This window comes from Lynx canadensis, chromosome E2, assembly GCF_007474595.2.
Source record: "Lynx canadensis isolate LIC74 chromosome E2, mLynCan4.pri.v2, whole genome shotgun sequence".
NCBI classification, from domain to species: Eukaryota; Metazoa; Chordata; class Mammalia; order Carnivora; family Felidae; genus Lynx; species Lynx canadensis.
In genome coordinates, this window is record NC_044317.1 from 27,578,656 (window position 1) to 27,602,290 (window position 23,635).

General features: G+C 42.5%; 1 protein-coding gene across 3 annotated transcripts in view; it reads right to left on the reverse strand.

The window, feature by feature from the left end:
- Positions 1–803: 803 nt before the first annotated feature.
- The window catches only part of RSPRY1 (ring finger and SPRY domain containing 1), a 43,790-nt gene continuing 20,958 nt past the window's right edge, over positions 804–23,635 (reverse strand). For all 3 annotated transcript variants that reach the window (XM_030298215.1, XM_030298214.1, XM_030298216.1), the window contains 10 exons: positions 22,694–22,752; positions 20,729–20,795; positions 19,968–20,099; positions 18,438–18,553; positions 17,137–17,280; positions 12,398–12,509; positions 10,707–10,809; positions 10,217–10,369; positions 5,521–5,625; positions 804–2,357 (listed from right to left, as the gene is read on the reverse strand). In XM_030298215.1, coding sequence (XP_030154075.1) covers positions 2,261–2,357; positions 5,521–5,625; positions 10,217–10,369; positions 10,707–10,809; positions 12,398–12,509; positions 17,137–17,280; positions 18,438–18,553; positions 19,968–20,099; positions 20,729–20,795; positions 22,694–22,752 — 1,088 coding nt within the window. In that variant the 3' untranslated portion in view covers positions 804–2,260. The remainder of the gene's footprint in view (positions 2,358–5,520; positions 5,626–10,216; positions 10,370–10,706; positions 10,810–12,397; positions 12,510–17,136; positions 17,281–18,437; positions 18,554–19,967; positions 20,100–20,728; positions 20,796–22,693; positions 22,753–23,635) is intronic.

Below are 23,635 nucleotides of genomic sequence, written 5' to 3' on the forward strand. Positions count from 1 at the left end.
TTGCACTTGGGAGAAAATACTAAATGTTTAACATGGCTTCATGAGCAATCTCCTCACCTCTCCAACATGGGAGCATACTATTCTACCCCCTTGTTAGCTACGGGGGTCGTCCATCAGATCCTGAGGCTGAGCTCCTTTTCTCCTTAGTTAGGCCTTCACCTGTAATGCTGTGCTCCCATAGCTACATAGTCCTGGAAGCTTGTCCTCACTCAGTCTCTGCCTGGCCATGTCCTACTTTTTCCTTGGGAGTTTTGGGGCGCCTGGGTGGCTCAGTCGGTTGAGCGTCCGACTTCAGCTCAGGTCATGATCTCACAGCTCGTGAATTCGAGCCCCACGTCAAGCTCTGTACTGACAGCTCAGAACCTGGAGCCTGCTTCTGCTTCTGTGTCTCCCTCCCTCTCTGCCCTAACCCACTCGCATTCTGTCTCTGTCAAAAATAAATAACCATTAAAAAAAAAAATAAAAAAAAAAGGGAGTTTTTACTAATATTACTTCCTCAGGGAGGTTTCTTCTGCCCCTCCCACCCATCTAAATTAAATCCCCCTCATTCTCTCATAGCACCCTAATCTTGTAAGGCATTAACTACCAGCAGCTCCATGAATAGATCTGTTTTGTATACCACTTAGGCACAGTACCCAGAGCATATTATGTGCTCAATAAAGATCTGTGGGATGAGTAAGTGATTACCTTTGCTTCTTAAAATCTAATACTTGATTCTCTCCTGCCCTGGAAAGTAGCCCTGAAATCGGAGAGGGTGAGGTCTTGGGACCTTGGCAGCAGGCACCAATGAAAGTTGTGAAATCTTACTCAAAAAAGGCAACAAATGTTTTATTTCTTCAATGCAAATTACTGTATTCACCACAAGCTAAAGAAGAGAACATATATATATATATATATATATTTATATATATATTTGAATTTATGGAAGACTAAAGACATGGAAAAAATCCAGCACCCCAACAAGTACGGCCAGGAAGGAAATCATCTCTATAATAGGACAGTTTAATGAATTACAAACAAGAAAGGGTAGGAAAGGAGGAAAGAAAGATGTGCATTGAGTTTAAGACACTGTAAAACTCAGAAGACGTATTTACTATTCAAGTATAAACTCAGTAAGGACTTGGCATAAATTGAAAGGCAGCTGCTGAGGTACACCATTATAAAATAAGTTCTATGAATTTACAATTCTACCTTCCAATTTTCTGGGAGAAAAAACCAAACTCTTGAAGGTCTTCACCAGAGACCCTGAGAGGGATTAACACTTTTGATGAAGACATAGTCAGCAATCCATGATTGAATATACTATTCAAAAACAGGTATTTATTTAAAACAACAGGAATACGTGCTCTCAGACTGTCCTCTAAGAGTTTTTGAGACTGTTAGTTCAAGAGTTTCAAAGTATATTACTTCCAGAAACAATACTGATTAAAAAAAAATTTTAACAAAAAACAAAAAACCTGATTTGATGGTACCTTAAAAATACCCTAAATACCAAATTTTCTCCAGTCTAACATTGCAATTAATTTAAGAATTCCTCCCGCATTGTTAAAACATTTTTTTCCTCACAAAATGCGGATACTGAAACTGGATAGAAACACCATGAATGTGAAAATACACCAGTTTTCTGCAGTTAAAAAAAAACTACAATGTTCTTTGGAATCACGGAAATATCAAAAATTGGGTTTTCTCCACAGTCTGTGCACCTTCTTTCGGGCCCTCCATGTTGCTTGTAGTATTGACCTGGGTGGTTCTGGTTTATAGATTCAAGTTTTGCAGGGCAATATCCACGCTTAACACACCAGGGCCTCTCTGACCGGTTGGAAGTTATGCTTAACCCAGAACTGCTGTCATTTACTTCTCCATAATGACTTCTGCCCCAAATAAAAACTTCAGAATAGGAGAGAAAACATCCTGTTAGACATTCACATGAACCCAACATGGGAGAATTCCGGTGTGGTTTCAGCACTTGGGAGGGCACTGTCTCCTAGCGTGTTCCATGGAAGTACCACAGGCCTAGCTGTTAGCACTCAGCTTTCCTTGGCCTTAAAAGGAATTTCTCAGGGCTGGCAAGTTGGGTTAGATTCTAAGAGAATTTTGTCTTTGACAAACTACCATTTTTAGCATAAAATCTGGCCATGGCTATAAGTTTCAATGTGCGCACAACTGATTAGAGATGTTTTTTTTTTTTTTTCTTTGTTTTTTCTCTTCAACATTGGCTGGAATTGAGTAGAAATAAGTCCATGATGCCTCTTCACATGTGTCATGAAATATGAGAAATCTGTCTGACTCTAGACACTATTTCTTTGCGACACAATGGGCAGGTCTCCAGTTGCAAGGCACAATCCATGCACAGGTCACTAAGGAGAAAGATACAAGTGCCAGTTAGGTTAATGCTTCAGGAGGTCAAACTGACAATGTGCCAACTCAGTCTAAAATATTAACAAGCTGGCTAATTGAAAGGGTAATCATTACACATGGTTAAAAAACGAAGCAAATATATGAACAAACAAGTCTCTCATTTCTGATCCTCCCTCATCCTCTTGTGAGGAGTAAGTAAAAAGTTCAAGTATATTCTTCCACAAAGTCTGTATGTACACGAAAAAAACTTACAGACGTGTATGGTAGGTCGAAACACAACACGCTTTGTTTCCCAGACAGCTAGCCACTTATCCCAATATCAAACAGTCCATCTTGCACTGCAGATTTGACACGAGGCTTTTATATGTGAAATTTTCACTTGTGGTTAATTCTATTTCTGGGTTTCTATTCTGTTCTCCACAGTTCTGCCATTCTTTTTATATATGGGGAGCGAACTATTAGCATTTATTTTAATATATCTTAAGATGTGGTAGGTAGTTTGGTCCCCTCTGTAACTCTTCTCTTTGAGAATTTTCTTGTCTTATTTATAGCATGTAAGTTTTTACTTATTTTTTTAATTAAAGTTTTTAATTTATTTTAAGAGAATGAGCTGCCAAGCAGGGAAGGGGCAGAGAGGGAGAGAGAGAATCCCAAGCAGGCTCCACGCTGACAGTGTGGAGTCTGACACGGGGCTCCAACGCACGAATCGTGAGATCATGACCTGAGCTGAAATCAAGAGTCGGATGCTTAACCGACAGAGCCACCCAGGTGTCCCAGCACACAAGCAAGCTTTTAAACTAGCATTTCTATTTTCAGAAGAAAAAAAAAAGTTAACCCAGATTAAACTTACGGTTTAGAGAAAAGTGTCACCTTTAAAACACCAACAGGACTTCCTATCCAAGAACAGACCCATTTATTCAAATCTTATCTTGCATTCTTTAGTAGTTTAAAAGTTTTCTTCTCATAGGCACCACATATTTCTTGGTACGTATTCTTAGACAGCCCTTGTTTATTTTTTTTATCTACTTGTTTAAGTAATCTCTATACCCAAAGTGGGGCACGAACTCACAATCCCGAGATCAAGAGTTGCATGCTCCACTGAGTGAGCCAGCCGGGTGCTCCTGGCCTGGAGAGGTTTAAAATAGAATCTACCCAGCCCCTCAAAGTTTGAAAGAATTATCAGTGAAACCATCTGGGCTTACTGCTTGGGGCGGAGGGAATGGAGGGCAAATATACCTTTGATAATCATTTCAATTTTCTTCTACGGTAATAGAAATGCCTAGGTTGTCCATTTCTTCCCGGGGTCAGCTCACGACATTCAGTTTATCCAGATTTCCTTTCTTAACCCTTTAAAATTGTTGTTGCTGCTGAAAGTTGAGCTAACTTTTCTTATAACTCTTTACATTTCCTCTTCCAATCCTGTTTTGTATATATCTATTACGGAGGCTAAGATACCTGGTTCTAAGTTTTTAGATTTCAGCCCTCATTTACAAGTGCTCATTGTGAGCAAACCCACTGAGAAGGTCAGAGAGCCTGAGGATGAGTTAAGATCAGATACTGCTCTTTGGGATCTTAATATCCTCCCACAAACAAAGATCAAAAGGGGTATCGAGATATCCATCCTTTAAACTTTGCATCTGCCTGTGAGGCCCTAATAACTAAAACCTTCAAAGGTGCTCAAACTGAGACTTCTAGGCTGCAGAGTCGATACCAAGGAAATAGCTACCGCTGGAGTCACCGTGCCTTTCTTTTCGAAGAGAAACTGGTACAGTGAGCAGTGACATAAGATACACAGCATGCACCTCCCTTATCAGCCAAATTAGATAACAACCCACTGCAAAAGTTGGCAAGGTAGAGTGAAGGGCCTAGACTAAGCCACACCTGGAGGTGACAATTGGGGTCCATCACTCAGACTCTGGACCCTCAGGAGCTCTGGTGGCTAAAGCTCTGTCAAAAATAAGAGCAGGGCAGGAGAGAGGATGTGCTGAGTTACAGGGAGCTGGCCTGGAAGACTGGCCCGGGCACTGCTCACCCAGTCAGCATACATGCCTGGGCCAGGTCAGGGCCAGCCCACCGCCCAGCTCCTCTTTCTGTTTCCTTTCTAAAATTTATTTAAGTAGACTCTGTGCCCAGCGTGGAGCCCAATGCAGGGCCTAACCGACTGAGCCACCCAGGTGCCCCATCTCTCTCTGCTTCCAAACTCGGTTGGGAGGCCTTCTTGGGGGCGTCTTACTTGCTGCTCTTGCTGATCTTTAGACACTGTTCTACAGGATCCAGGCTGCCTTCTAGTTCAACTTGGCTGCATGGGAGGGAGGTGCTGCCTTCTCAATGGTTAGAGGGTTAAGTAGCTAGTAAATGAGGAGGCCCTAAAAATAAAACTAAAAGGGATTTCCCAAGAGGATCATAAGTAGTATTAGGCCTTTTACATTTTGTAAAACTGTATTAAAATATAGTACTGAGTAAACAAGATAAAAACAGAGGCCTTCCATCAAACAGCTTCTTCTATTTCAGGTACTTTCTGGAAGACAGCCATGAACTGTCTGGCAAACTCGAATTTCTCAGCCCACTTTGTATATAATAAACTTTAAAGAACAGCTATGGAACTGGTAACATTGTGTGGGGTACCAGGGTAGACAGCCCAAGACGGGCTGCAAAGACACACAGATTATTCTGAGCTGAAAACAATCAAGGTCCAAAAGACTCAGGAAGAAACTTTGACCTCCCTGCAACTGCCTAAAAAGAATTTAAATAGAGGACCTGTTACCAGGAAGAGAGTTATTAATAAGAGATTCCTCTTTACCTAAGAAACATATCTGCACAACGGGGCACCCTTTGTTTTCCAAACATCCCCTCTGCTTCCTGCTAAGGGCTGTCCTTCCCTTTTTACCCCCAGACCCCTACCCCCTTCCTTAACTGAGGACGACACGCATACCTCATTTTGCCTGTCTTTGGAATTTCATGTCTGTGTGGATTCCCCATGTGCACGTAACTACATTTGATTCTCTCCTGTTAATCTGTATCGTATATATTTAATTCTTAGTCCGGTTAGAAGAACCCTGGACAGAGGAAAGTTTCTTCCTCTCTGATAACCATAAAATAATTCAAGAATAGGATGATTGCCTAATGTAACACAAAAAAGAAGAAATGAGCAAACCCTCTTACCTGTGTCCACATGGCTTCAACTGTGTGTCTGCTACTTCGTCACAACACAGGGAGCAGCAGTTTTCCCGGATGCTGACTTGCTTCAACAGAGCAAGACGCCGGTGCCTGAGAAGAAAGTGTAGTTTACAACTTATTTGGTCAACAAATCAATGGGCCTACGAGCAGTGATGCATATGAAATGCTGTGAAAATGCTCTGTCCGTGTGAAGTATGCTACGCGCTCCTTAAGCTTTGTTCAGGAAGGTTTGCACACACGCATCTCATTTCAACCTGACAGTGATTTTCTACAGTAGAGAATGACACAGATGTGATCAATCCCATGTTATAGGCAAAGAACCAGTTCATGGAAGTGATCTGCATAAGGTCAACACATGGGAAACAGATTCAGGAATCAAATGCCGACCTTTTGGTTCTCAGACTAGTACTCTTTGTTTTACCAGCAAATTTTCACCTTTGAGTCACACAGCTCTGAGAGTCTGATGAAAAGCAGCGGAGTCTTTCCCAAGAAAAATGCACACACACAAGTTTCTATACAGTCTCAGGTGCTTATGATAGGCCAGCACAGACTCTTCTGGAAGTCCACACACCTCAGGTTAGAATCCTTGCATGACACTTCCACTCAGTTTGAAACGGAAAAGTGGACAGGCAGAACTGCTTTGCTAAAAGTGCAGCCCTGACAGCCAGGGGGCAAGAGAAACATGAAACATTCATTCTATTCACTTCAGGCCTTACCATGTGACAGACACTAGCCTGAGCCTGGAGACTCAGCAGTGAAGAGAGGACTAAAAACATATATGCCTGCCTTCAGAGAGCTTACACTCCAGTGAAGGGAGACAGAAAGAAACCAGGTAAAAAAGTAAAATATATAGAATTTTAAGCGCTGATGAGCAGTATGAAGAAAAATAAAGCAGGGAGAAGAGTAAAGGCAGTGTGTATACGAGGAGCAGGGAGGTACAATTTTAAATATGACAGCCAAGGAAGATCTCACTAAGGTGACACTTAAGATATGAAGGGAGCGAGGGATTGAGTCTTGTGGATATCTGGAGAGACACCATTTGTGATATTACGATTTATAATAAATAAATATTTGGTCTTCGTCTGGGTTCCTGGCACAGAGGTCCTAAAACCCTGGGAATTCTCTAAGAGATGAGAGCAATAGATGTCTTTTGCTATGTTAATTAGGCAGCTTTGAAAAGCCCCTAGGTAACCTAAGTTTGGGGCTGGCTGCCAGGGGAACCAACACTGTAATCAGTGAGCTGGAACTTTCATTCCTCCCCTCACCTCCCAGGGGGGCAGAGGGGCTGGAGATTGAATGTACTCACTAATGACCAATGTTCTCATCAACTATGCCTCTGTAATGAAGCCACCAGAGAAACCCCTAAGGGGACCGTCTGAAAATCTTCAAGGTTGGTGAACATGTGGAGGTTTGGGGAGACGGTACACTCACAGGTCATGGAGGCTGCTTCCCACATGCCTGTCCTCTGCACTGCTTCCACCTATCCCTGGATTAAATCCTTTTATAATAAACTGGTAGTCAGTCTAGCAAAGAAACTACTTTCCTAAGTTCTGTGAGCCACTCTAGCAGGTGATTCAAACCTGATGAGGGGGATCATGGGAACCTTCAATTTACAGCCAGCTAGTCAGCCAGAAGCAAATATAGAAACCTGAACTTGCGACTGGCATTTAAAGTCGGGGTAGAGGGCAGCCTTGTAGGAATGAGACCTTAACTTGTGGGACCTGACACTGACTGTCTCCAGTCAGGCAGTGTCGGAATTGAGTTAATTGCTTGGTGGTGTTGGAAAACACACACTGGCCCATTCTAGCAGCAAGAACAGCAAGTGCAAAGGCCCTGAGGCTATAATAGATCTGGTATGTTTCAGGAGCATACTAGAGTCTTGTGAGCAGAGAAGGGCATGATCTGATTTAAGTTGTAACAAAATCATTCTGGAGGCTGTGTTGAATAGACTGAAGGGGCTCTAGGTAGGAACAGGGAGACTAGCTAAAGGGAAAAAAAAAAAAAAAAAGGCAGCTTGGACGATGGTAGCAGGAGTGAGGGTGACAAGCTGTAGTTGCATGTGGGATATATTCCGAAGGCACAGCCCACAGTATTTTCTGAGTAGGATGTAGGAATGGTGGAAAGTAAGGTGTCAAAGAACCTCTAGGATTATGGCCAGGGAACCTGGAATGACAACGGAGCTCAGACAAAGGAAGACAGTAGTTCCCCTCCAACCCTGTATGTGACTAGGTTCGCCATATAGTCTGTTTTTCTTTTGTGTGTATTTGAAGTTTCCAAATAATAAAAAGGTTAAGAAGGAGCAAAAAAAAAAAAAAAAAAAGAGTGAATAAATGAATGAGAATTAGAGACAGAGAGTACATACAGAGAGTATATAGAGCAATTTACAAAATCCCAGATAGCAACAGGGCCATGATCTCCTACCATGAAGCCAGAAAGGAATATATTCCAGTGAATAAACAAACACAAGCCGAATATAAGCTTTTGGAACACAGGCTGAAAATATTAACAGCATAGGAAATGGTCTCAGGCACATTCACACCTAATGCCACAATGAGGTGCAACTGAGATGTTAAAGAGGTGAAAAGACAGTGGCAGGTTTCTGTGCCATGGAGGACGCCACTCAATGAGCCTCCAGCAACTCCCGTGTTGGTGTCACTGTCAGAGACAGTGCAACGTAAGATGCCCTAACCTGGAACTCTGCTCTTACTCAAGGCAGGCTGCATCTGGGTGCTGACCTGACAGGGTACTGAGTACTTGGAAGCTGCCCGTAAAAGGAGACTTTTGAACAGCTGGCACCTATTGCCATCTGACTTTCACAAAGCTTAATTCTGCAGGGGGCGGTCCTCTAAATGCTGTTGCCGTTTTAACTAAGGCCAGCCTCCAGGGGAACTCCTGGAGCCTGCCCTCACTTTGCAGGGTATACGTCACAAGGCAGGCTTAGTGATGGGCCGCTTCCAGTGAGACAGGCTAAATTAAAAAGGAATGAGGTATGACAGACAAGAGAGGTATTACTTCAGACTTTCACTAAATTCAAGAGGAATTTAAAGTTCATAATCTCTGTCAGGTACCAACACAAGTTGAAGGGAAGTTCTAGGAATGAACCTCAGGTCCCTGAGCTGGTATGTAAGGGGCCCTTCTGTTCTTGTGATGTTACGGAGGTTCTGCCATAGCAGGCAATGCTGCTGGGTCACTCTGTGACCTTTTCTCGTTCGTCTGCAAATTGTTGAGCCGCTCTTCAGGCTTGAGACACTACGTCCAAGGTGAAGCATGGCCCAGAAGGGCTGTTTATAGACCTGCTTTTTGAGCCAAAACAGGAGCTAGGATTATAACATTATGTTACATATACCTTCCGGGGCATGACAGCCCAACACTGACCGCACCATGGCCAGTGTGATCTCTGTCATTGATATAATACATGTGGCAAGAATCCCCTTCCCCACAGGGATCTAGAAAACTGCTCTGTTAAAAAATGATAAGCTTTGGTTCGTATTGTGAAACAAGCTTCAAGTTCAGATCATTACCAGGAAGCAGCTTGAGTCTTTCTCAGCTTAAGGAACAGACCATGTTCATCTCATAAGAAAGAAAAGCAGATACTCTTCCAAGGAGATAACTAATGTCTATCACACTTTTCGGCAAAGAAGGGCTGTGGAATTTTATGCAAGATGGCATTCACTGTCCTAATGGCTGTAGAACAGTGCTGGCAGTGCAACAGTATGTTTCTGGAGCGCCTGGTTGGCTCAGTCGGTTGAGCGTCCAACTTTGGCTCAGGTCATAATCTCATGCCTCATGGGTTCGAGCCCTGCATCGGGCTCTGTACTGACAGCTCAGAGCCTGGAGCCTGCTTCAGATTCTGTGTCTCCCTCTCTTTCTGCCCGTCCCCTGCTTCATGCTCTCTGTCTCTCAAAAATAAAGAAATGTTTAAAAAAAAAGAGAGAGAGAGAGAGAGAGAGTTTCAACAAACTCCAAAGTTAAAAGCATATCTGCTAAAAAATGTACTTGATTTCCTAATATTTAAGATTTTTCATTGACATTCAGGTAAAGTTAGTTTGCAGTTTTTTTGTGTGTTTGTGCATGTGTTATATTGCCTGGTTTTTATACCGATATTATTTAGCTCATAAAAATTATTTGGAAGTGCTCTTTCTTTCTGGTTCTGAAACATTTTAAATAGTGATATTTAAATAGTTATCTTTTATTTAAAAATGTGGTGAAGGGTGCCTGAGTGGCTCAGTCAGTTAAGTGTCCGACTTCCGCTCAGGTCACGATCTCGAAGTTCATGAGTTTGAGCCTTGTGCCGGGTTCTGTGCCGACAGCTCAGAACCTGGAGCCTGCTTCGGATTCTGTGTCTCCTTTTCTCTCTGCCCCTCCCCCACTCGTACTCTGTCTCCATCTCCAAAAATAAATAAAAACATTAATAAAAAATGTGGTGGAAATCTCCTGTGAAATCACCCAGGTCTGGTGTGTTTTGGGGGACATATCTCTTACTTCATTTCAATTAATTTTGTAATAATAACTGGTTAGTTTATATCTCTTCCGGGATTTGTTTGAGTAATTTATATTTCCTAGGAGGTCATCCATTTTATTCAGGTCTTCAAAATTATTTGTAAAAAGTCTTTCAGGAACTGTTTCAGCTTCTTACGAGATGCACGTGAAAGTCTACAGGTAGTCTAAACAGATTCCTTACCTTGGCAAAATGATTTTCTCTTCAGCTGTGAGGAAGGCGTAGTCATTAAAAGTGCTAAATTTCATAGATGGTGGATATTTGAATGGTTTCGCTCCAAAATTGAACTCACATTGTTGATATGACATGAAACTAGCTGCAGCAAAAAATCCAGATCTACAAGTAAAAAGGAGTACAGAGGTCAACAGAATTCATGAAAACAAAGTAAAGCTCATACATGGAAGTGGTTTTTAGACATTATCCCCTAGTAGAAAGGAAGGGTAATGGATTCTGTTTACTAACCTAGACAGGACTGTGACCCTGACAATGTCCTAACCTCATCTTCTTATATTAAGCTTCAGGACGGTTATAGATATGATCAAATGGGTCCTTAATTACTCTAAATACAATGATTTCTCATCACAACTGACTACATAAATGGACAAAGTCTTTTTCTGGAGAAAAGTGAATTCCATGCATCTACTCAAATTTTTGACTGAGGAAAGCTACTTACACAGTAGATGAAAAGACTTGCTTCTCAGGAGGCAGCTGGTTGCCATTTAAAAAGAAGATCATTTGCTTTTCATTCAAGTCTAACAGAAATCCTACTGTGTCTCCTACAGGAGAAAGTGAAACATGCTAAGGGTTAGGGTGTATACTACTACCAGGATTCTGCTCAGTCTCTCAAGGGTTTTAGTCATTGTATCAAGTCAAGTCTGCATCTGTAGCTATGTATCAACACATTCACCAGTCTTGCTTCTTCTGCAACTGGTCTAATATTTTAGACTACGATTAAGAAGAAAATGCTGCTGGGGCACTTGGGTGGCAAAAAAGAGCGCGGATTCTCTCTCTCTCTGTCTGCCCCCTGGCACACATACTCTCTCTCTCTCTCAAAATGAATAAATTTCACACACAAAAAAATCATGTTATTTAATAACCTGGAAAGCTGTTCAAGGCATAGGAGTGAGACAATAACAAAAAATACATACACCAAATTTTAAGTGTTTAAAAAAAAAAATCTCTGGATGGAGGAATTATAAGGGATTTTCATTTTACTCCTTTCCCCTATTTCCCAAATTTTTATGCTAAACGTATTACTTCAGTAATCTTTTTTAAAATTATTAGAAAACAAAAATGAGACAGTCTTTGCAGACAGTGCCTCTTTTTTTTTTTTTTTTTTTTTCCCTTAGGTTTTTATTTATTTATTTTGAGAGACAGCATGAGCAGGGGAGGGGCAGAGACCGAGAGGGAGAGACAGAGAGACAGAATCCTAAGCAGGCTCCATGCTGTTAGCATGGATCCCAGCACGGGGCTCGACCTCACGAACCGTGAGATCATGACCTGAGCCGAAATCAAAAGTCAGACACTTAACCGACTGAGCCACCCAGGTGCCCTCAACTCATCCTTAAAAGCTGCTCTAGTGGGGCCCAGAATGCGGCAACTGAATAGTGCCTATTCCATAGCCACCTGGCCTCTAAAAATATCCTCATTTTACTGGCATTACAATATCAGTGTCCTCAATATCTCCCTGAAGGCTTTGATTCAAAGCATGTATCTAGAGGGGCGGCTGGCTGGCTCAGTTGGTGGAGCGAGTGACTCCTGATGTTGGGGTTGTGAGTTCAAGCCCCAGTTGTGTATAGAGATTACTTAAAAATAAAATCTCAACAAAGAAAAAAAAAAAAGCATATACCCAGAGAGAAAACTAGAATTCATATTAATCTTATCATTTTCCCCACTCAATTAAGAATTCTATAGTCTGGGGGCGCCTGGGTGGCGCAGTCGGTTAAGCGTCCGACTTCAGCCAGGTCACGATCTCGCGGTCCGTGAGTTCGAGCCCCGCGTCAGGCTCTGGGCTGATGGCTCGGAGCCTGGAGCCTGTTTCCGATTCTGTGTCTCCCTCTCTCTCTGCCCCTCCCCCGTTCATGCTCTGTCTCTCTCTGTCCCAAAAAAAATAAATAAAAAAAAAAAACGTTGAAAAAAAGAATTCTATAGTCTGAAATGCTTTTGCAAAAGGAAGGGCTCTACCAGAGGTGAACTTATCAGAACGCTGTTTACATCCATGAGGGGGAATACAAAGGCTCATATCCCTTTTCATATCACATCTTCTTCCATTAAAACATTTTAAGTCCCAACATAATAGATGCCTTCATCATAACCAGATGTCTGGACCCAGTTGATAAATTCATGACAGAGAGGAACGGGTACCTTCTTTCCAGCACGGGTGTAGATGAGGCTTACTCCTGGCATTGTACCAAATCAGCTGCCGGCAGCCGTCGTAGGCACAGGAGTATTCGTCGTCCCCAATGCCATAGCCTTCCTGGAGGGAGATAGGGTCCAGAAGATTAGCAAGGCTCTGCCTGCTGTGTTCTGAGAAAAGACGGTGTGTCTTTTGTAACCATAGACCTGGTGGCTGGAATTCTGAGCTTTCCGGATGAAGGGAGCCTATGGTTCTTAGAAGATACCAAAATGCTGACCCGGAAGCCTGGCTCTCCATGACTGGATAATGACCTCACCAACAAATTTGTTAGTTCTTTTAATTCTCATGAGCCACCATAAGGCTGATGGCATCCTGCTCCACTTTAAGAGGAGATAAAGGCTCAGAGAGGTCAACCACATCACCCAAAGACAAATCATTACTAAGAAAGCCACCTTGGACTCTTCTGATCCTAAGAATGGTGTGCTTTCTACTTCACTGTGGCTGGGAAAACAACTTTCTTGCATGTAGTAGACTTCAAAACAACCACATACACGGAGATTTCAAAACTGGACACAACAAAAAGGTTATAGTGGACAGTCAGCTAATAGCTATTCGGAGGTGGGCTCAACTCGAGCATCATACAAGTCCTCGGCAGCTTCTTTTATTTCTTATTGCCTTTTAATTATTTCACAATTATTTTATTGTTACAAGGGTGGATGGGATCTTAAATTATTTTAAGTGCTTATGAAAAAATAGAACAAACAGAAGAAGCATGCAGATCAGACAACTGCTATCTTTAAAGGTTCATGGTGAAAGATTCTTAGTGGGCCAAATCCAAGTAAGATTTCAGGTCCTTGGTGATGTTCTGCTTGTTCTCTGGAATAAACAATGCAGTGAGGAGATCGACCGGAGAAAAGGCTCGAACATATTCCTTGACTACTTGGGACTACAATATACTGAATTCTCATGAGTGTTCTCCAAAGTGAGGCTTCTGAACCAGCTGTTCTGAATGCACTATTCAGATTATTCAAGAGTCAAATGAACTTTCATCTACCTGTCTTTAGGCAGAGAAGAAATTCATCAGTTGACTAGAAAGAATACCTCGCTATCCCTCCTTTCCAAGCCTGAACAAGGAAAAATGGTTTTTTATTTTATGCGTGTTGGTCATAGGCAAAAGGCAAGCAATTCACTTTCTAATGTACTACCAAGTCCTCTGTGGAACAACGTGAAGACATTCCTAGAAGATTTCTAGCCACAAGAGTTGGTTAAGATCAGACTTTTACCATGCAATGTCTTCCATGCCAGGATGAATTTCACTGGAGAGTGGCACTGTGGGACAAAGGTGGAACTGTAATAATTTCAACCAGAGCTCAACGTCTACAGGCTAAGAAGTAGGTACTTCTACCAAGCAGAGATCACTTGGAAAAATCCCTTTGAGTTGACATCTCTGAGAGCGAGCTAGATGCCCTACACCCTCTGTCAACCTGAAAACATTCCCAGCAGGACTGTGGTTTCCAGCTGAGACAGATAAATGGGAGAACAGGGTAGCTAGCTTAGTACTTGGAGTAATAATTTTGATATGTTTATGGTCATGTATATTTTAGTAACGGAAACATTACTGAAAACAAAAAGTTTAATCCATAGCTTGCCATTCAGGAAATATTTTGAATTCTTTCCCCTTTTTTTTCTGCTGTCCAGCATCCCAACCCCTTCCTGTTTTAGGGAATTTAATGAAGATACAATGTCCTGCCTCCTGCTCAGGAGTTGGAGGGGTAGGATGTAACCTAGGCTTGGCCAGCTGGATCCGTCCAGCAGACACCTAGTGTGGTAGGAGTGACCCACACGGAGGAATGGTTAGGACTGGTTTGTGGCAGAAATGTTGGCACCTTAGCGCCTAAAACACTGGCTGTTGTACTTCCTGTCTCTTGGCTCTCTGATGTTGCCTTGGTGCCTGTCTAGTTCCCAAACTCCTCAACAGGCTGGGAGTTCCCAATAGGCTTCTGAGTTATTCCCCTTTTCTGTTTCAGAAAGCAGACTCGTTTTCTCCAAGGGACGAGGCTACCCCAGGGGAAGGAGCATGGGTTATCTTGACCAGGGTCTCGATTCTTCTTGGAGTGATTCTAGCACTTGGAGGCCAGGTGACTTCGGGTAAGTTTCTAAATTCATTTGTCTGAACCTCACTCTCATCTTTAAATGAGAATAATACCTTCCCAAACTCTCAAAAAGATTAGAGATAGTACGCAAAAGTATGGTAGATGCTCATGAAAAGGCAAAAGTTATTTCAGATAACTCAAATGCACCCTTAAAAACTTGTTTCACCCAAACCTCCATAAAAATACACAAGACCAACTATTCTGTAGGTGACCTGAACAAGAACACAAGAACTGTCCTTAAGCTTCTCATTTTAATGAGAGCCCAACACTTTTATCATCCTTTCAAAACTGAAGCCCAAGCAGTAAGAGTTAAAAGAAGAGGCACTGTGGATTGACTTCAAGTCGTTAGAGACTGGGTGTATCCTAGGGATGACTTATTTCATGAAACCACACCCCGTCTGTACAGGCAAAAAAAAAAAAAAAAAAAAATCAGAATTACCAGAACGTCCGTTTGAAACAAAGTTGTAAGTATGGCAACATGATTAAAATCCTACGTTTGGGAAAAGAGGTATCAGACTTCATTGACTTCTAACAGAGAATCAACAAGTACTTAGATCAGGAAAAAAATATTTTTTGATTAAAAAACATTTTTTTTAATTTATTTATTTTGAGAGGAGAGAGAGCACACACACTGGGGAGGGGCAAAGAGATGGGGAGAGACAGAGAATCCCAAGCAGGTTCTGCACTGTCAGCACAGAACTCGACATAGGACTCGAATTCATGAACCATAAGATCATAACCTGAGCCAAAACCAAAGAGGTGGATGCTTAACAGACTGAGCCACCCCGGCACCCCTGGTTTTGATTTTTAAAGGAAGAAATTAAAAGTCTGTCAAGCAATTTAGAGGATAGGAAAACAGCATTTTAAGGATCTTAATTTGAGGAGCCAAAGTTTCTGCAATGATATGGCAGAAATTAGTGGCAGCCTCACTGGTAAATAATTAAAAAATTTTAATATTAAAAACAATTTACAATATCGAGAATTAGATATACTACACATAGACTCATGGGCGGCGGGGGGTGGGGGGTGGGCGGTGGTGGTGCTGCTGCCAAATGACGAGAAACAAATGTTGTCCTAGAGCTTCCTCCCTAGAGATTTCCATCTTTCTTCTAGTTCTGGAACAACTTTTTTTACACCCAAATGAGGAACCTAGCTAATTCTCTGAGATTCTTTCCATTTTCAAATGCAAAGAAGATGACTCTTATAGAACAGGAAGGAGCCTGAATTCTAGTCCAATATTCTTTAGGTCCTCCCAGTCTCCAATTGTCATATGTGAAATGGACGTGGTGGCAGTACAGACTGCTGTGGGAGTCAGAGGAATGGCTCCAAAATGACAACGCTCTGGAAACAAACCTTTTTGCCCCCTAAGGTCTAAAAAATTGTCTTCGGGACCTCCTTTGGGTCAGATTGTCAGGATAATTGATGCTACCTGCTTTAAATCAGTGCCCAAGGTGGGAACTAAGAGACTAACCAGCACTGTTCTCCAGACCCGTGTACTTCTGACCACATGGTGCCACAATAAAGTCTCACGCATCCAGGTCTTAATTAAGGTGCTGTCACTGAGGAGGCCCTTCATCAGAGAAAGGTCCCGACAAAAGCAACAGCAGACTGGGGTCTAGTTTTCTATCCTGGACAAGAATCTGACCTCTCCACTGACTCTCTTCCTCCAGTTGTCTCTCCAGCAAGGAGTTTAGTAAAAGGCCATGCACAATTCTAAGATGCTACACAGCCTTGCTGAAACGGTCCTCCCGAAACTATACCTATAGCAGGCAAGCAGAGTTTGGTTTTGTTGGTTCACTTCTAACACCCAACCTAGCACCTTACAGATGGGAGACTACTGTTTAAATTAGCAAAATAATCCAAAGTGTTTTCCCAGTTCAAAGGGTAAAAATCATACATCCACACAAAAGATTCCAGATCAAAACTGGATTGATTCCAAACAGCTTAAAATTGGAGAAACACAAGAAAGTCGATCAGGCTGGGCATCAGAAGGGCATAAACTGGCAAGAAATTAATATCTATAGGAAAGAGAGGAAGCCCTGCCCTCACACTCGAGCAGCGGTAGCTGAATCCTGCTTCTTCTAGTGGATTTCATCTTCCCTCTTACCTGCCAGCTTTCTACAACAAAAGATAAATACTAAATATTGAAAACAAATGTGCCTACCAATCACAAGATAAAAGTCAAGTTAAAGAAGTCAAGCCAATATTTAGTATTTTATGAAAGGAAGAGAATTCCTACAAGGTTCTTAAAGCTTAAATGCAAGGTAAAAGTCATGCTGGGTCCCAATACAAAAACCAAGCCAGCAATGTGGCTGGGGGCGGAGACACCCTACAGAGACAAAGGACACATCCAACCTGTAGGTAAAAACGAATGTGAACTTGAAACTCGAGGGGGAAAAAAGCTGACGGGCGGTTTCACTTGTGTTTCGCTTTTTCTGAATCCATTCGGCACCCCCTCTGCGAGGGATCTGGCAGCACGTGGTGCACCCCGAGGCACAATGACACTGCAAGCCTACCTGAAAAAGCCGTGTCCTCCACCCGCTCACCAAAAGCCTGCGGTTGGCCCTGTTCACACAGTTCTCTAGGGTACTCACGTGATTGAGAAATTTGCTGTCTCGCGTGGCCCAGCCGATCTGCATGACGCCAGAAGTGACCACAGTGACTTCGTAGTACCACACCCCAGCATCCACGCAGAAGGTGCAACGCACGCTTTCAAAAGAGGAAGCATCACAGCGAGCCTGGCAAAACCAAAGCGGGTCATAGTCTACCATCAATGCCTGGAGACTACCAAAGACAAGTGACCACACAGAGGTGGAGTCTTTTTCCTTATCAAAGCTTCTGGTGGATGGTCATTTCCTTCTCTGTACATCCCCAGGTACAAAAAGTGCAAAACAGAATGAAGCACACTCTATTTTATGGTTTTATCCCCAAGGAGTTCTAACAGGGTTGAAAGGCCTCAAAGATGGCCACAGGAAGAATTAACGAGGGCTACTGGCTTCTTTTTGAAGTACTTACAGGTATTTACCTTCACAGTGGAATCTTTTACAGATGCATTAACATGGCCTTAACCTGCACTTGTCACGATGGAGACAGAGAAGGACATTGAAGGGTATAAGACGGGATACCCCAAGATAATCTAAAGCAGAAAACTACGGAGGCGTTTGGCAATACGCAAGATCAAAGAGCTGTCTGCAGCCACTCTTCAAACGGTTCTTTAATCTTGACATGTCTAGTGCCTTAAGGTGCCTTCTTGTACAGAAGCAGCATTCACCAACGTGCACCACAAAATCGGCAACATTTCCAACACACAGGGAAGAGGGGGAACTTTAGACAGAATACAACTGGTTATGCAGGGATTTAAAAAGGAAGGGCTTCTTTAGGAAACACTAGTCTTTGTACCTTTAGCTGAATAAAATGGCAGAGATTGAAAACAGACATATTTACATCAAATTTTCTATAGAGAACAAACAATTGCTGGAGGGGAGGTGGGTGGAGGGATGGGTTAAATGGGTGATGGACATTAAGGAGGGCACTGGTTGTGATGAGCACTGGGCGTTGTATGTAAGTGATGCATCACTAAATTATACACCCGAAACTAATATTTACACTGTATGTTAACTGGAATTTAAAGAAAACTTGAAACTACAAAAAAAAAAATCAAATTGTCAAAAAATATTATAGTGCTTACTTACTATGAGTATAGCACGTGTGGGATATAAAAGACTAAGTAATATCCCAAACAACTTCTGTCTGCCAGTTCTACCTCTAAACACTCCTGGAGTATGAAATGAACTTCCATCTATTCTGCAAAAAATTGCTTTTTTGTTCAGAACCAGGGTGTGAAAATGAGACCAAGATTTCTTCCCCCTGAATGTTCCATCCATGAAAGCTTTACCTCCAAGCCATGAGGCGAGATCTTCAGGTACTCGCTGACATCGTTGCTATTCAGCATGGCCCTAATGCTATTCAAGTCCACTTTCTCATAGGTCAGCTGCCTACTGTCTTTTAAAACTGCAAAAGAAAAAGTGGTCATGTTTCTAAGGCAGGCTGTTGTGGGGAAAAAGCTAGTGTCATCACTGGCTGCCATTCTAGTTAAGGGGAGGTGCTCAGAAATGGCAGAATTGGTAGGGAGACTTAAAGACCTTGGCTCTGTTGCTGCACGACCACATGAGGATCAATTAAGCAAAAGTTAGGACAGGCTAGGACAGCACTGTGAGGTTCATGCTTCTGCTCTCTGGATTTGTTATTTTGCATGCAACCAAAGCCAAACTATACTTTCTAAGAACGATTCTTTCACTGGCACCACACAGGCCGTGCACAAAGCAACTCCCCACAGTGCTGTGGCAGGAGCAGGGGGTGCACACGTCCAGCCGTGCTTCTGCACAGTGCTAACTCTGGAGGGGGAGTGAGGATTAGTAGTAGGGGTAGTTTTAGTTCTAGCAGCTGTTGAAAGGGAACAAGAAAAGCTGGGAGCAACCCTCCTCATATAGTTAAGACGAGTCTTGAGTTTTGAAGAGTCAAGTTAGGATAAGGAGGACAGTAAAGACAGAGAACTCCAAGTGAGGGAAAGGCCCAGAGGCAGGAATGACTGGGGCCCGCTTATAGGACAGTGAGGAGATAGTTTGTGTCAGAAGAGTTGATTAGACACTGCTATTTTTTAAAATTTATTTTTGAGAGAGAGACAGAGACAGAGAGAACAGGGGAGGGGCAGAGAGAGAGGGAGACATAGAATCTGAAGCAGGTTCTAGGCTCCAAGCTGTTAGCACAGAGCCCAACGTGAGGCTTGAATTCATGAACCGCAAGATCATGACCTATGCCGAAGTTGGATGCTTAACTGACTGAGCCACCCAGGTGCCCCACTGCTATTTTTTTTAATGTTTACTTTTGAGAAAGAGGGAGAGAGAAAGAGAAAGAGAGAGAGAGAGAGAGAGAGAGAAAGAGAAACAGAGTCTGAGCAGGTGCATGCACGTGGGGGAGGAGTGGAGAGGAAGAGGGAGACAGAGAATCCCAAGCAGGCTCCATGCTATGAGAGCAGAGTCCGATGCTGGGCTCAAACTCATGAACCATGAGATCATGACCTGAGCTGAAATCAAGAGTTAGACGCTTAACTGACTGAGTCACCCAGGCACCCCTAGACACTGCCATTTGATTAATGGCCCTGATGCAGCAGGAAGTAGGGTATCAGTAAAAGTTTGTGAACAGAAAGAGTGCTGGAATTAGAAGCATTCCATATAATTCTTATCTAGAGGGTCCCTAGAATGTTTTTCTGCTAGAATACAGCCAAGCTACAGTATAGGACCTTATAAGGTAAGTGTCACATTCACTATTACAAAATAGTGAATTACAGAATAGTGGTCCTGTGTAAGAAATGGGTTTGGAAGGGGAAACAGGCTTTTTCCTTTTTGGAAGGACAATTGCTACTTACAGAGATTGTCTAAGCTCCATTGGGCACAGAACCCGACTTGACGTTTCAGATAATCAGGATCATCAGCCCAGGACTCCAATGTGACAAGCCGGTCACTAATACTGGATTCAGAGATAGTTAATTTATTTTCACCTGTTTGGGAAGACATAAACCTTGAATTAACCATGAAAAGGTAGGATGATTTGCTGGGCAGGTAAGGGGTGGGAAGGAGTGAGGACAGGCAATTAGAAAACTTGGAAACTAGAATAAGGACATAGCCCAGGAGCCTTGACTACTTTCTGGGAAGTAGCAATCTCATCACTAATGTTTTTTTTCTTTTTTAGGTTTATTTATTTTGTGTCAGAGAGAGAAAGAGAGAAAGTGCAAGTGGGGGAGGGGCAGAGAGAGAGGGAGAGAGAATCCCAAGCAGGCTCAGTGCTGTCAGAGCAGAGTCTGATGCAGGGCTCAATCTCATGAATTGTGAGATCATGACCTGAGCAGAAGTTGGATACTTAACTGACTGATTCACCCAGGCACCCCTCATCATTAACTTTTTAGCTACAAAAAGTCAGTAACCATGGTCATTAAGCTTTGATTCTTAGGTGAGAAACTCTTGGCTTTTGTCCCTGTTATATCTCACTGGCCTTGAAGTGTCTACCCAAATACGGAACGTATACCTGTTTGATGGGGCTCAAAGCATAAGCTCATCCAGTAAGTAATAAAAATAAGATTTTTAACAGCCAATTCAGAAGATCATTAGTGCAAGAAGTCACTATACCTACTTGTCTGTGCAAACTTTTCCAGCGCAATAAGTGCAAAGAGCATGACTGTGGGGTGGGACTGTAGCTTCTGAAAGACAACAAAAGATAGAGAAACATAAAGCAAAAACATCATTTCCCTGCAGAGGCGGCGAGTTACCAATTTCTTCTTCTTACCCAATATGTGCTTGATTTTTTTGGAGCAATCAGAAGAGTTTTACTCATTTGAGTCCTTAATCCTCTGTTTGCTAATACTGCTAGTAATAAGGAACCAAGACAGAGTCTCATAAAATGTATATTATTTTCTTGAAGCCACCAGGTTCATTTACAGATATGCAAATTTCAGAAGTATTTTGTTAAATGCACTGTGTTATTCCACTTAGTAACATTTATATTAGGGCTTTGTGAAAGAAAACCATGCGGATTCTTACATTGATTTAAGCAAGCCAAACAGAAACCTAGAATTGTAGCTAAGAATGACTTTTATTCAGAAGCCTTAAAGGAACCACACATTACTACCAGGTTCCAAAATTATAAATGATGGAATGAATACCTTATGGCTTAGTTTTCAGTCTGTTCTCTGCAAGGAAATCCACAAATGCTAACGGTAGGTGGGACAGCGCTCTTTAAATTACATTTAACTTCACATCACATGTGTTCATCATTTAAAGAAAAACCTACCTGCTTAACATCACACCTTCTCAGAGCCATCCTTTACCGCAGCTACGTTAGCAGCTTGCAAAGGAGCTCTAGAACATCAGGTGATTCCCACTCACTTCCCTGGGGCTCAAAGGTTCTGCAACTCTCATGCAACCACCAGCATGCCCTGCAGCAAAGCCTGTTCGGTACCCTGCTTCCTGCCATATCCACTCTCAATTCCTCAGCCTGGTTTTTCAGGCCCAGAGCCCTCCCCATCAGGATGTTCAGGCCTGTCCTCCTGTCTCTAAACACTGTCTCCTGAACAGACAATTCTTTGTAATATGCCAGGAGCATGGTCATTTCTATCTCTGAGCTTCTGCTGGTGATGGGCCCTTAGCCAAAACCCATTTTTCCTTCCAGTGTGCACAGTCAAATCCTAACCTATGATGTGACCTAGCTGAGATGCCACCTTCATCTGGAAGACTGTCTCCCATGGCTCTCCTGGCCCTTACCACCACCATCTTCCACCTCCCCATCACCTTCTCAGTACTCTTACGGCACTTAGTCTGAGAGAGGGGATTTTGCCCTTGATCATGCCCTGTCATACAACGGAGGCTGTCTTGTCGGAGTAGTTCTGTTCCCCCCGTTAACCAGGAAACTTCTTAAGGGCAAACGACTGGTTATACTACTTTTGTATCCCCACAGGGCTTGCTTAGCATAGTGGGGTGTGTCTTAGGTACATACCATATAAGTATTGAAAAATAAGGTCTTTCAGATTTTGAAGAAGGCCAATGCTCAGGAGGCCTGCAAAAATAACTTTAACAAATACAGACCAGTCAAGTCTGCAGTCCAGCAGTGTAAGAGATCTGACAGCACAACCTCAGCAAACCGCAAGCTTCACAGACAATAGATCAAGTACTCCACGACAACAGTTATAAGAGCAGTAGCCAGAGGGGGAGGGAAGAAGTGGAGATTTATATGCACTGGCAATCTGACCTGACAGTTTCCTGGCTTGGAATGCCATGTAATTTTGTTTCCGCTGCAGAGGTCCCTACTACCATTTGGCCGACCCTAAGGACACACACACAAAAGCCAATCATAGCAGCTATCTTAGGACTAAATTTAAAACCAGACCAACTCAGCTGCTTTTGCTTGCAATAAATTCCTATCCCGCCCTCATTTTTTTTTCTTTTTTTTGAACATAGGAGGGAATAGATAAACACTCAGGAAACACCTGCAAATAAAATTTATAACTGATTCCATTCTCTGTGCCAGTGGTTAAGCTGGCAATTTTAGAAAAATGCACAGTTGTAGATGACTAAGAATAACTGGCTTTGATGCCTCACTTACCAGACACTGTAGCAAATATTCCAGTATTCCTGGGCTAAGTAAGCCTATACTTGCAGGACCTGGACAAACATAACAAACACAAGATACAATGAAATGGGCCATATTCTTTTTCATCAGTAACTAATAACAGTAAAATTGTTTTTTAGAACTCTTTAACAAGGTACTCTCATGCACAGTGTCTTATTCAAGCCTCCTGCTCTGAGGCAGGGAATAGTACTGTTTCTATTTCACAGCTGAGCAATGGAGCCCACAGTGAAGTCACTCATTCTGGTGCATTTGGGGTGCACATGGCAGAATCGGAGGCAGTACCCACGGGTCCTGATTTGGAATCCATTGTTTCTTCCACCATACAGGATTCTAACTAGCTGAGCTCTTCACCTGCACTTTGATGCTAACTTTCCTAAAGTGGGTAATGTTCATAAACAAGTTAAATATCTGCTTCTCTTCTCAGGAACTGCTACAATGACAGTTCCTTTTCTTCTCCTACCTTGTAGGTCTCTATTATCTAGCTAAACTCTATAAAGTGCATAAATGTATATTATCTATTATATGCATAAATATATACCTCCATAATCTTTATTTATTATACTGAATGTAACCTTTTATTCTTAATTTTAAAGCAAATGAGTACAACTTTTTCTTTTAAATGTCTCTCTGGGGGCGCCTGGGTGACTCAGTCAGTTAAGCATCCGACTTCGGCTCAGGTCATGATCTCCCAGTACATGGGTTTGAGCCCCATGTCGGGCTCTGTGCTGACAGCTCGGAGCCTGGAGCCTGCTTCAGATTCTGTGCCCCCCTCTCTCTCTGCCCCTACCCCACTTGTGCTCTCTCTCTCTCAAAAATAAACATTTAAAAATAAATAAATGTCTCTGAAAATCCTCAAAGCTAAATTAGATTGCATTCATCTCTTTGGACTTTGAGTACTTTTTTTCCAGTTAGCTC